At 35.4% G+C, this 14,452-nt stretch overlaps 1 protein-coding gene across 2 annotated transcripts in view; it reads left to right on the top strand.

Annotated features, from left to right (window-relative positions):
- Nucleotides 1-14,452, top strand: part of GABRB2 (gamma-aminobutyric acid type A receptor subunit beta2) — a 155,911-nt gene that overhangs the window by 44,071 nt on the left and 97,388 nt on the right. For both annotated transcript variants that reach the window (XM_009565043.2, XM_009565045.2), the window contains exon 6: nt 12,223-12,443. In XM_009565043.2, coding sequence (XP_009563338.1) covers nt 12,223-12,443 — 221 coding nt within the window. The remainder of the gene's footprint in view (nt 1-12,222; nt 12,444-14,452) is intronic.

Raw genomic sequence — 14,452 nt, forward strand, 5'->3', positions numbered from 1 at the left:
CCCAAGCATTTCATCTCCTGGAAATTTCAATAAATAACAAGTGAGTAAAGTAGAAGTCGGAAAAGATTGCATCCAGACTGCTGGTTTGCATGCCCAGATGGAAGGAATAATGTAAAGCCAAGAGTCCCAACAAATTGTGTAAATGCCTTTCAATAAGTAGTTGGAGGAAACTGCTGTGTCAGCAGAAAGTTCGCTCTAGGCAAGATCAGAAAATTGCTTAAAAATCACCCATGCTTTGAGAAGAGTGTCTGCTAAATCAAATACATTCAAAGTACGGTTATAATGAAGCTGCTTAATTAAAAACCAGATCTATTTTTTTCCTGAATAATTTCCTGCTGCACTTACATCCAAATTTGTGCGGAAGGGTAAAAGTCTGCGACTGGATATACTTTTATTATTATACTATTTCCAAAGCAAGCAGGCTGAATGAAAAAGATGTATGGTATCATTGTTTGTTCAAATATACTGGATCTGTATTAACTCCAAGGCAGAAACGCTTTTCATGCCATTTCCATTAAGCATTTACCTTTCATACCTTGGAAAAAGGCAAACTTCTGTCTTCTTCTTAGTGTTTCCAGCTGTCAAGACAGTTACTTCTCTTTGGTCGCTGAGGTACAAGCTTGACTTCAGCTCTGGGACAAATAGCGAACCACAAAGGAGGAGTCAAAGTTTAAAGGTTTGATGAGATAAGACATTTGAGTGGAGACAGGCAAATAAATAAATCTATTCATTAATGATGGATGCTAAATCTATTTATTTTTTTGGGGCAGGCGCAGGCGTCTGTTTTTGGAGTATGTTTCTGAGAATTGATAGTTATAAATGTAACAACGCTAAATTGATAGGTCTTGATGACAGGACAGCTTTAGTCTGACAATCAGGATTGTTTACTATTAGTTGTTGTAGAAAATGGAAAGAAGTTATTTAAATGCATTGAAAGTTCTCTGGCACAGACAGAAAGCCAAAAGGAATAAGATTAAAAGAGAGAGAGAACAAAAAAAAAGTTTATCAAAAAATATCTGTTGTATCGGAACTGGGAGTACTTTCAGGAGAGGTGAAGTTGTTGGTGACAGTTGAATAATACAGGAAATAGTGAGCAGTATATGCATTCAAAAACTCAGTGCAAATGAATCCTGTTGAGAGGCTCAAATAGTTGTGAGACTGAAGAATAGATGGACTTACTGAGTAGATGACACATATAATACACCAAACAGAGCAGATAGAAGTCGTAGTGTGTGGTGGCTCTAAAAATCAGACAACAGTGATTTTAACTCAAACTGAAATTAAATTGCAGTCATTGCTAGGATTAGGGTGACCATCCTGGATTTTCCTTCCTGGAATACAGGGAGTTTCTTTCTAAATGCAAATATCAATTTCGTTGTTATTAAAACGTTGTATTTATCTAAAAAGAAAACCTTTATTTTTTCAAGGCTGGATAAAGCCTTCAACAACTTGTTCTGACCTCACAGCTGGTCTTGCTTTGAGCAGTAGGTTGGACTAGAGACCTCATGAAGTCCCTTGCAACCTGAGTTTTCTGATGATTCTCTGAAAATATGAAAATACAGCATTGTGACTGCAAATCTTGCCATTATTAGTCTCCTGTTGATTTCTTGTAGATAAAGTATGCAGATCAGTTGTGGGGAACTGGTAGTATTTTGCTGTGGGCATCACAGCTGTTCTTTCCTATAATGTTTTATCTGTCTGTCAAGGAAAATCCACTTTTGTAATAGAGGCACTGAGAATGGAAATTCGTCCCTGTGAGATATTCCAATAGACTTTGGCTTTGCTGAACCATGAACAATTTCAAGTATAATTAATGCAGGTGCAATGACTGTTGAAGATGCAATATTTTTCCACCTGGATTTTTTCATTTTTTTTCCTCCCTAGAACATAATATTCATTTCTTTTTCATCTGAATACATCGCTAACTCTCTTGGAAGTGTGCACTGTGTTCTCTTTGCTGAGTGTTGGGCTGTCATGCAAATTGGACTTTCTATCAGTGTCCACAGGCTTGTCATCACTATGAAAGAAATGATATGTACTTATTTCAAATTGTCCTTTTACTTCGGTGCTGGCAGTTCTCTGCAGTACCTGACATTTTTGAGAGAAGCAGCCTGTCAAATCTTGGGTTACGGGCAGGAGAGCATTTAAAATAGATGAGAGAGCCTATGTGGCACGATGCTATTACTTTGTTTTTCAGCCTCACACTCTTCACTATTCACACCCCATGAAACCTGCATGTAAAGTTAGAGGATTCAAGATATTTGAGGTGTTTGGTCTATTCCCACCAGATTTATATGTAAACAGGGAAGAAACACATTATTCTGAAGTGCAGCGTGTAGCCTCTGAGGTATTAGACCATGATATAGAAATGCTTATAGGAAGGTGGCTGCGGGAGATTTGTTCTCTCCCAGAGTACATTGCTTCTTTCAAGACATCACTTTGTTACTAACTGATTAATGAACCATTTTTGAGAACTTCTTGGAATCAGCAGGCCAGAGAGACAAAGCGCTGTAGGATCTGTGATGTTGTTTAACAGACGTGAACTGCTGCTGGTGCTTCGTCTGTGAGCGGAGAATGGCATTAAAAGCAACTGGCAGCTTACAGTTGCTAGAACCATTCCCATTAGTGGTTCCAAAGTGATTCCAGTTGATAAGAACAAGTGAGATATTTGGAGTTTCCACCTAAACTTCGGTTTCGTTTTTTATTTTGAAGAAGAAACTCACAAAAATACCCAGAAAAACAGCATAGAAATCTAGCATAATCAGTAGTAATGTGAGAGAAAATGCATACATAGAGACAGAGGGGGAAGGACTCTGACTTCATTTGGAAGAAAAATAGAGCAAAAAAAAAAAATCAGGGTATGTCCTGCACATACCTGACTCGTTTTCTCCTGTAGATTTCTGTGAAGTAGCCACAGCTCTTGGAGACCGTAATAACCTGATGAAATCCATTAGTCTGACTTTATTTCAGTTATACAATGAATTATTAAAGGAAATATTATCTATCCTGTTGTTTATGTAATTTTGAGACGAGTTCTAAATCTTAAAGGAAATGTTTTGGGTTTTTTTTTAATTGAACTTTTCCCTAGATTCATTGTCTTGCCCTCACTCTCCCATGTCAGTATTCTTTATGAGATTGTTGTTTAATGAGTGTTAATGTTGCTTTGTGAGCTAATCTTAAATTTATTAAATATATCCCTGATTAGTTACAGAAGCGTTACAAATATAAGATAATCATAAATGTTATAAAAAAACCTCTATACTAATTGCATTTATGTCTTGCTAGAGAATATTCCAAGGCAGAACAGAAAATGTAACAGTGCTCAGTGTCCTGAAGCTCTGAAGAAGGCAGTCGTTTTACGAATTAATGATTTATCTGTATTATTTTGCCAGATGCTTTGTTTAGGGCAACATTTAGAAAAGTGCTCTGATTTTGTCCACTTTTCCAATGCTAATGTAACAGGGCTTTCTAGACTGCTGACTATTTACAAAATTAAATTTTGAAAAAATTAAAGAGTTGCCCAGGTTTATTATGAATAAATGAAGGTGGTGCTTAGTAATTGCATAATGATGAAAATACATCTTTATTATTGATTAACAGTCGTACTTACACCATCTTTTTCTAAATACTGTTATACTTACAGTAAGGTTGTCTGATATGTAGTCTTTGGCCCAATGAAAAGGGCATTTTCACATAGGCTAATAGGATTTCGTTTATCTTGATCTCGCAAATACTGCATCACAAACAAAGCAAATACTACTAGAATTCTCACCTCTGAAAGAATTATAGAAGGAAAAAAAATCTCAAAGGCCAGAAAACTTATTTGAAAGCCACCTGAAGTGTTTTGGTCTGCTGTAACACAGAGGGAATCTGATGTGGATGTTGCACACAGAGAGTAGCAGTAATAGCAGAACAGAACAGCAGAATAGAAAAATGACTTGAGCATGTTTAGGACAATAAAGAATATACATATATATGCTTCCTTTAGTATCTGCTATGGAAGTTATCTTGCAGAAATGTCTTTGTTGCTAACTGAGGAAACAGCTACCATTTTACCTGAAAGGAAATACTAGCGAAATAATCTGCTTAGTAAAACAAACTAAATATAGCAAAGTAAATTCCTTTGCTTATAAAAATGATCCAATTAAATATTCTTATAGTATTTTTCTTTTTTTGAGAATTGCATCCTTAGGCAGCACAGTTAAATGTGATCTCAGAAGGAAGTTATTTTTGTGAGAAGCCTGAGCACCTTTAAGCATTCTGAAGCTTAAATAATCAAATTTTTGTTAGCCATTTGTCTTAACTTTTAAATATTAAAATTAAACATAGCTTTACATTGAGATCGCTTCGTGGCTTGTTTTTGTATATCTGCGAGGAGCATTCTGTCATCACTGATAATGTAGCTACAGGGGTATTTCAGTTGCTGTTGTTTTGTAAGCACTTAAAGTGTTCCTATTATTTCATCACTCAAAACAGCTCAGAGGTTTGCTCTATCGTTGTAAAATGTAAGCATGCTACCAGTTCTTTGCAAGACTGAAGCAGCATAAGTGACTGCTTAGTGAAGATAAATTAGGAACTCGGTTGTGGTTTAATTTGTTCTCCAAGGAATTATTAGTATAGTAGCCTTTGGAAGTTTGGTCCTAATACTGACAATGCTCTGCTTGTAGCACTTCAGATTTTAATTCTTGAGGCTGAAATATTTTGAATTGTTAGTAGTTTAGAGAAAGAGATGATTCTGGTGTGCGAGTTGAGGTGATACAGGACTCCTTAGACTGTCAGCAGGCTGTGTTCAAGGGAAGAACTTTAACTGTTTGTTAGGGTTTAACAGTTTTGTACGGTCAGCCAGATTCTCTAGCACCCTCATCTTTTTGCGGATTGTGAAGGATGTGGTTAAACAACCTCTTCTAGCACTAAAATGCTGAGTGCATCTCTAACTGTTTTATTCTGCCAAAGTTTCTGTTTCTGGTGGACTGAAGCCTGCAGTTGGGAAAGTACGGATTGTTATACATCCTTCTAGATGCAAAAAGGCAGACAGAGGTATGTAGTGTAGTAGTAACAGGGGTATTAATGGCACAATTGTCGTTGGAGTCTGTTTGCTTTGATGGAGTGACGTCTTGACTGAAGGAAGCAAGGTTGTATTTTAAAACAAATAGATAAATAAATGCTGGGAAAATTTATTCATTTCAGTATTCTCCTTGAAAAATATTGCAAAATACTGATCTTTAAAGTGTCATATGCTTTATATGAACATTTATTATCAATTTTGTAAGTTGTTCAGAAGTTAATTAAATTGTAAAGGAACAGCATTAACCTGGCAGTCCTTTCAGTCTTTAAATGCACTGGCAACTCAGGAAACTGTAAAGCATCAGGAAAAAGAGTTCTTATCCAAATTTTAGACCAGTTCAGTTCTTCACCTAAGCACAACCCAAGTTCTCATGTTTCGGGCAGCTTTCATCTCACTACCAATTACCTTATTCTTAGCCTGCAAAAATATGTTTTTTGTTTTTTTTTTTCGTTAGAAGTGTCAGTAAGATATACAGGTTCCTGCAGCGTTTGGGTTTTTTTTTGCTTCTGATTCTCTTCTGCAAAGCAGTAGTGCAAGCTACCATCTGCTGTCATCAAACTTTACAATTGGAATTCCAGTTCTGCTTAATCACCATTTTACTTCCACTTTGGTTAAGTATTAGTTTAGTTAAGATTTTAGTTAAGATTTATTTTTTTGTGGGGTTTTTATGTATTCAAAGATATTTTTTACTCTTTTTCAGTGCTATTACTAGTAATTACTTAGTAATAAAAGCAATACTAATATGATTTCTGAAGATCTGTAGGATTGTACAATTGCATAGGAATTGCATAGTTCATATTTGTGAACTCAGAAATATTCTTCCCATCCTGGGAAATGGCTTGTCATACATGAGTAAAGAAAAATTTGAAATTCAAATGTAAATAAACTTTTGTTGATATTTCTTCTGGCTTAAACTATTTTATTCTACTTCGGGGATATGATTAAATAAAAATATTGCATAATTTCGTCAGAGGTAGCAAACTACTGTTTCTGTACCTTTTCCTTAAAGCAGGTACACTTTGCATTTATATGTCTTATTTGCATTGCATTGCTCATCTGAGAATCCTGCAACACTGTAGAAAGTGGACTAGATCCTTTCAAAAGAGAAGAATCTGAAGGTATCAAGATATATGACTGTCTTAAGGAAGGAGCAGTTTTCTCCCAGTTTTCAGTCTTAAGTTCACTTTAATCACTCTCTTGTCAAGAGGCAGCAAATCAGAGCTTAAAGGACATAGGGCAGGTGATTTTTGTTTGGAGTGACATGAAGATTGCTGGCTGGGTAAAAGTGCACTATCATGGTTCAGTGTGGATAACTTGTCAGAAATTAAAACCAAGTGTCGGAGTGTCTAAATGACGGTACAGGAAACATCTCAGCCATAATTGCTTTGTTTTGTTTCAGTGCATGAAATATGATGGCACTGCATCACAGTGCAATATATAAATGCTGCGTAGAAACAATCTAAATATTGGCTGCTGTTAGTAGTGCTAAAGGAGACACAAATTCATGATCCTGTCTCTGAAATTAAGCTGTCTTTTACTATGGATTTCATATAGTCAGTAGAGGAGTTTTATGTCTGTGAGTCCAGCTCTGGTGACAGTCTTTTTTCTTTCATACAGAAGTCTCTTGCTTGATTTAGTAATATTGTTTGTCTCAGAACTGTTGTAGGAGGTAAAAACGCATCTTTCTTATTTGTTCAGTTGAGAAATAGAATTGCTGATAAATAATTCTGGGATAGTTGCTGCAGAATAAATGGTAAGCTTCCTTTTTGAAATCTGTGTGGTCTTGGTAAGATCATAGACTTCAGATCATACAGTTCTCATCAAGAAAAACTACCTGGTAAGTTTTGGGCGATAGAATTAGCTAGAAGTCTGTCATAGTTTTGAAGCCAGCCTGGGAAGTGGACACCAATAGATTGCTGGAGTTCAATTTGAACTCTGTGCAAAGGTCTTGACATCATTGCCTTTTTTTTTTTTTTAAAGAAAAGACTTACAGAATGTGAAAAATACCTTTTGAAAGGGCATATGACAGGATTTATTTTGACACTTATTTTGTATCACCAATTTTTTCAGCATTTCATTCTGCTTTTATACAAGTCACTTTGTGGTGTCTCCAGTGGTAACAGAGAAAACTGCGTGAGTTTGAAATAATTATGAATAGAACATGATGTAGTGGTTGATCTTAAGCAAAATGACGATTGAAAAGATTGTCAGCCAGCACTCACGGAAAGACATTGCTTTTGTAATAAATCCAGTGAAGCTCCTTTAGCTTGAAGTGCTTTGTTTTCGATTGGTTTAGGTACCATTCAAGTAGTGCAGCGTGCTGTGTGTCCCACTGCAGCCTAAACTGCACACATCATTTGCGTCTGAGGAGGGAGTAGAATTAACATTTGTTCCTTGCTTAAGTATATAATATATTAAAAAATATATGTTTTTAATATATTAAAATATATTTTGCAGTTTAGATGTATACTTTTAATAATTAACTTAATGGCATTTTTAAATATATCATCAACAGACAGCTTTTTAAATGTACATGGTAAATAAATAATGCATTCAGGCAAAATCTTCAGCTTCGAGAATTTTCAGAAGGAATTATTTAGCTTTAATAATGCCTTATTGGGAAATGTGGTAAAGTGTTTTTTACAAATTAGGAATAGCCAGGAAAGTGATGAGAAGTGGACTTAAGGCAAACCACAAATGAGTTATCCGTTCGTTACTGATGAGTACAGATAAATAGCTTCTTCAACTCCGTGATGCTGTATGTTCTAATTATAATATGCAGAATGTCCTCCTACTTACTTATTTTTCTCCTCTAAAGCTTCCTGATTTTATGACTTCCAGAGTGTTTCAGTAGCTGTCATATTCCTGTTAATACAAGTGTTGGTATACATTTTTAAGATACTCCGTGAATCAGCCCTGTTTTCTGTAATACAGTTCTATTTTAAATGTTGTTTTTCTCACATTGGACCTTGTCCTCATGCTTTGAAAAAATGTAGATCTGGCACAGGCTTTTGCATTAGACTCCCACTGTCATTGTGAACATTCATGAAATTTATTTCCTTTTTTGCATTGATCCATTTTCCAATATAAAAAGAGGACCGCCAACATACAGTTCGCAGTTATTGGCCCATGGATGGGTTTAGCCAGGGCCTGTGCTCTAAAACTTTTTAAGCTAATAATAGGCCCAAACTAGCATTTATTGTTTTGGCTAAAAAGAAAACTTTTGAGAGTGTTAGTGAAATGCGAGAATACAAATAAGAATGCTAGTTTTCAGATTTAATGGTTTCATGCACCGTATCTTCCCTTGGGTCTTTGAACCTGATGGTTGTTAACTGACTACTTAACTTGGCTGTCTATAGCAATTTTACTTATCTCAATTTAAGTTTAAATCTCTCAGCGTATGCAAGTTTCCAGCAGCTCAAAGATTTTGCAGGCAACCATCACATAAAGATAACGCTCAGGATAAAAGTTACTCATAAATAGGCTAATATTAATAGAACTGTTCATTACTTTCTTACTCATGTGAGGAAATTTGCGTTAAGATTAGCTTTGTCTCATATTTGCTGCTTGTGTTTATTGTGTGAAATAAAGAACTGTGGAGCTGAATTTAGCTGGTGAGGAAAAGAGGAGAGATCTTTTCTTTGAGCAGAATAGGATTAACCATCCATTTTCTGTTGCCTACATTTCTGCATTTGGATAGAATAAAAAAGTTTATTAAATGGAAATTTATATGAACAATGGATTAATAATGAAATCTATACAAATTATGATATTTATGTATTTACAGAAAATATAGTATTTGCCTACTTATATGCTAGATTTTGCCTGTTATTTTGTCTATGCTAATAACGTTTTGTACAGCATTTCAAGTGTCATATGCTGGGCGTAACCGAGAAACCTAATTTTTTTTATTTGTACAATGTGTGTTTCTGTGCCTGTATTGTAAATTCTCTGTACCTGTGGAGTTTGTCTGTGTAATGGTATGCATAGACGTAGTCATCATGAGGTTTGGTTTCATGTTTCTTTCAATTCATTGTAACTACTGTCTAGTACTAGATTTTCAAATTAATTCACTCCAGTTTAATTTTCATACTTACACTAAGCTTCTAACAATTCCATCCTGTGAATTTAATAGGATGCTAAGGCCTTAGCAAATGAAAATCATCCTTTACTACCCATTTCTGTTTCTCTATTTCATGTGGCCGTCTTCCTAAAGAAACAGCATATTTGCATGTTTACATTGATATTTATCCTTAGAATACAGGGGTAATCCCACATTTAAGGTGAGATTAGCAGACATTTTTCTTGTAGTAATTCTGCTAGACAAGCATGTACTTAATCTTAAAGTATAAAGCATCTTGGGGTACTTCAAGAATGTTTTCATACCTACACATCATCTTTTTGAATTACTTTAACATTTGGGATTTTGAAGAAGGATGCCTCTCTCCTTTCTAAAGAATGAACTGCATCTTATGTGACAGCTTTTCCTTTTTTTTTTTTTCTCCTAACTAATCATTTATATTTCGAAACGTGTAGCTTGGAACACATTTATTTTTAATAATGATTTTTTTAAAAGCTATTTGAAAGGTTGTGAGGCTTTCGTAGGTAGCTATTTAAGCTGTCCTCTCTTGACCATTAGAAACTCCAGTCACATCTGAAAACTAAGGCCAACAGATGACAAATACTTTTTAATTGGAACACCAGCTCTGTTTCTGGAACACGCTGTGTTTGATTCTGAACCCCAGCCTGATGACTTGGCTTTTCTTTCAGCTATCCCAGTGCTCCAAATTTACAGATTTATGTAATTCATTTTTATGCACTGAACCGTGCATGTTTCAGTTTCTTCCTCCTCCTCTTTTCCTCTTTTACTGAGGTGTAAGGAGGGAAGCACGTTATATATATATATATATATATATATATATATATGCTGCATATTAATACATGTTAATTATTCCTTAAGATAGGAATAAAATGCAACATTCCAAGGATAATAGGCGAGTGATTGCTACAGCTCATCTACTTCGTGTTGTGGTGTGTTAGTATATTGAAGAATAGTACATTTTCTTACTGGCAATGTATTACCGAACATTTTCTGGTATGTGGTTATGAATCAAATACTGCAGAACAGTGATGAAGCATAACAGAATATTTTTCAGATGTGGGTGGAATGTTCTTGAAAGCAGACTCTCATCCTGATCCTGGGAGCGTGGGGAGCGAAAGAGATTTCAGATCATTAAAACTGATCATATTAGAATAGTTACCAGGTACAAGTATTTGGTAGTAAAATAATTGAAAAACTGATGTTTACCTTCTTCTAGCTGTGCATTTTTGCTAGTGTTCGTGGCATTCTACCAGAGCTGAGTGGCGTTCTCTGTACAGGCAGGATGTAGAGGCTTCTGTTGGCATCTGCAGCATAATAAAAGTTGGTAATAAAAGTTATATCTGATTTTGATTTTCTTTTCAATTTGCCATTGACACTGGCTTGAGTTCATGTCACTTAAATGGAGGTTCTTCACCAATGTGCATAAGTTAGGACCAATTGCCTGAGATGCTCTAAAATCAGCGGAGAGATGTGTCTCCAGGGCTTGAAGTTAAGCAGGATGAATCCTACCTCTCTGCATGGCAGGGGAAGAAATTTAGTGTCTCTCTTTTCCCGTTGACCAAGGAAGGTAACTTTTCTATGTACTGTTTGTGGGGTTTGGTGTTTATCAAGACCCAGCCTGTCCTGTAAAAAGATAATTTCCAGAGATAGAAAATGTCGTCTTCTTTTTTTTTTTTTCCCCAGTAAATTTCTGTGATTTCTTACAGTGGCATTTTTGTAGATTTTTTGAAAGTTTATACTGTGAAACTACAATATAAGAAAATCTTACTTTTGTATTTGGGGCAAGTTCTGTAGAGCATTCGCGTGACAAATTTTTATATGTATTTTAAATGAAAATGCTTGTAAAACACAATTGTGGCATGTGCTTTTGAAGCATTTCAGCAGGAAGATTAGTGTAATAAAAACATAGTTTTAATAATGGTTTCTGCCTTTAAAATTCGAAGTAGCTAACGAGAACTAATATTGCAATTTATGCAATAAAATCTTCTATTCATGTCTGAATATTGGGGTTGCTGATAATCACAGCAGGTTTTGTTGACTTTCTGTTGAAAGCAATCTTTTGTAAGCTAGCAGTTCTCACTGTTGAATAAAGTCTGCGTGAAATATGAACTCTAAATCAAAAGAGTCATAGGCCTGATTATGACTTCTCTAGAACAAGCAAACAAAAATATTAGTTTTAGAATATTTCTCCTTTTGGTATTCCTTCAGTTTCACTTTACAGCCCTTGACCCAGTGATCCATGATCACAAATACAACTCCTTTGTGTATTATTTATGGAGTATAGGCTAATGCATAATGAATATTTTGCCTCTGTTTAACAGGTCTTACAGCAATGTAACTTTTGTATTTATTTTGTTCTCTTAAAAAACAGAAGATCAAAAGCCTTTCCAAAGTACTGTTCATTAGTGGCCTCCATCAAGACAAAGCAAGTCTCGTAATACTGCAGATATTTACCCAGATGCTTAATTGTGCTCTCTGAATTGTTCCATTGAAGTAAGCAGAGTTACTTCATCTGTAAAATTAAGTAGAAGACTAAAACCCTGTGTAGCATGGAAATCTCAGAGACTTCCCACTGATTTCAGTGCCCAGGAGAAAATTAACAGACTTTGAAGAGATTTTAATTTAGAGAAGTGTTTGGGTAGAAGAGGTACAAGTTCTAATCCAGAGGAGGTGTGTTGAATACAGTGGAGACCATGAGATGGAATTCAGATCTGTGAACATTCCTGTTTCTTAGCACTCCCAGGCTGGTAAAGTGCTGCAGAAATTGCAGACTGTTCAGCATCTACACATTTTTTTCTGTTTTGTTTTTAGATATTGAAATGAGAACTCCCAAGCCATTCATAAAACGTAAAAAAACCCCTCATTTCGGTTATTAAGTATACACAAGATGTTCAGTACTTTAAAAATAAATGAAGCTACTTAGGGAAATTCTGAACAGAAATGTTTGCTTTTACGAAGAGTCACAATGAATAAATGTGTGTTTGTATATTTTACTTTTCGGCATATGCATGCTGTCTGTTTCAATGCAAACTTTTTGTTGTTTTTGTACTTACAGGACTATACCTTGACAATGTACTTTCAGCAAGCGTGGAGGGATAAGAGGCTGTCGTATAATGTAATACCTCTCAACCTCACTCTGGACAACAGAGTAGCCGATCAGCTGTGGGTTCCCGATACCTATTTTCTGAATGACAAGAAGTCATTTGTGCATGGGGTCACTGTGAAGAACAGAATGATCCGTTTGCATCCAGATGGGACAGTCCTTTATGGACTCAGGTCAGTCTGAACCATTTCTACCTCTTCTTTAATTTTTAGACTTTTAATTGAGTCGTCAAATTAAAACCCACTTATTGCCTCTTTAAATGATATTCCTTTTATTGGTGTAGTCTATATAACTGATGACATGCAGAAACAATTTCAACTGGAGTATTGTAAGACTGGATAAAGATTTTAATTATTTTTGAGATAAACTGCCATTTTTAGTGTCTTAAGAACAGATAAGACTGTAAATATTATTTTAAGTATTTATTCTGGATTAAAAGCCAGTTTTAGGACTGCTTCCTCAAAGAATTCAAATAAGATATAAAAAAATGAGGATTAGAGGGAAAAAAGGGAAAACTTATATGACAGCCTAGTTGATAGTTTAACTTAATATTTTATAAATATTTTTTATTAAATATTAAATTGGTTTACATGCTAGCTGGATGAATCAGTTTTTCTTATTTTCTCTAGGATGTGATATGAATGAAAATGTTTTTCAGCCTGATGTAGTTATTATCTATGACTGTGTGGAGAGTGGTGACCATAGAAATTAACAGAAGAGCTTTGAAGTTCTGAAAACTGGGGGGAAAATGTCTGTTTAGCAGTGTTTATAAAAAATAACGAACAAAGTCATCTGCAACAGATGACCGACTTAATATAGTGGAAGTAGGTAACAAAATAGAAAGAAATCATTAACGGGTTTAAATAGAAAATGTTGCAGAATGTGGTATGTCTTATATTTTCATATTGAGAAAAATAATAATTCTGGGGAGTCTAATCCTTAAAAGTTGTATAAGTTCATTTCTCTCATTTTCAGTGAGATTCTTCTGTTATCTGCCTACAACTAACATGTCAAGAAGCCTGCGCTTTTAACTTGGTTATTTTCTTCCCAGCTGTAAAGGAGAGCAGCAGTCTTACATTTAGTTTTGTCACTTGAACAAACATGGAACATGAAGTTTATATCCAACGAAGATCAGCTATTACACGTCACAGATCTGGTTGCCTTTAGTTTTCTTGTTGCACTTTAACAGGCAAGTTTTTCTGGAAATCCTTGCCATGATCTACTTAGATTAATAAGACAGCTGAGCAAATATAACTAATCTTGATATATATTAATACATTTCACTTTAGAGGCTTTTGTTTAGAACATGGCTACCTAAATTGGAACTCAAACATCTAAAACTAAGTCAGTCCTAAGCTGTCGTAGAACCTCAGGCTGAACGCTTCTTGCTTTTGACTTGAATTTTCACACCCATCCTGGACATTTCCGCAGTGTTAAAGTTTAGCTGGTCACTGTGCCAGGGAATGACTTTCTGAGGATAGGCAGCTTCCAGCTGTGAGGTAAAAACTATTCTTCTTGAAACTGAGGGAGACTAGATTAGTGCTGTCACCATTATGGTGGAGTCAAGCTTCCAGTGCCTCCTGCCTGGATCATCTCTGGACTCTTGCAGTCTGTGCTAGACTGTGATTCACCTCCACCAAAGGGGGGTGACACATGTGAAAATGGTCACTTGGCAGCTACTTCAGGGTTTTGAGATGGTCTCCTGATGTTCTGATTTCACCCTTTACTGTAGAACCTAGAACATCTTCTGCTCGATGGAAAAGATTTGGTCTTTTCCTGGCTTCTTAAATTCCTCTACTGACTTTTATGGTTGGCAGATGGTTTTTTTGCTTAAAAAGTAAAGGAGGTAAAATAAAGGGCTGTGATAGCTACTAAAAGACATGAAATCAAGTCGCTACATCTGGTACATGGCAAAAGTATGCCTTCTTGAAGTGTGACCACAGTAGGAATGTAAGTGAATTTAAGAGCAGCAGTATGGCAGTTTTTATGAAACATGAGACCATAAACAGCATTTTGTCAAAACACAAAAATAATATTTTTTTTTCATTTTTTCAGCAGCTGAAACAATGTGTTCCATTGTTAGATCTGTAACACAGGCCATATATTCTCTTTTGAACTGTAAAGAAACATTTTGCTATATATACCTAAATGGAATGTATTTTGATATACAGATTCTGCACTT

This window comes from Cuculus canorus, chromosome 14 (assembly GCF_017976375.1).
Source record: "Cuculus canorus isolate bCucCan1 chromosome 14, bCucCan1.pri, whole genome shotgun sequence".
NCBI classification, from domain to species: Eukaryota; Metazoa; Chordata; class Aves; order Cuculiformes; family Cuculidae; genus Cuculus; species Cuculus canorus.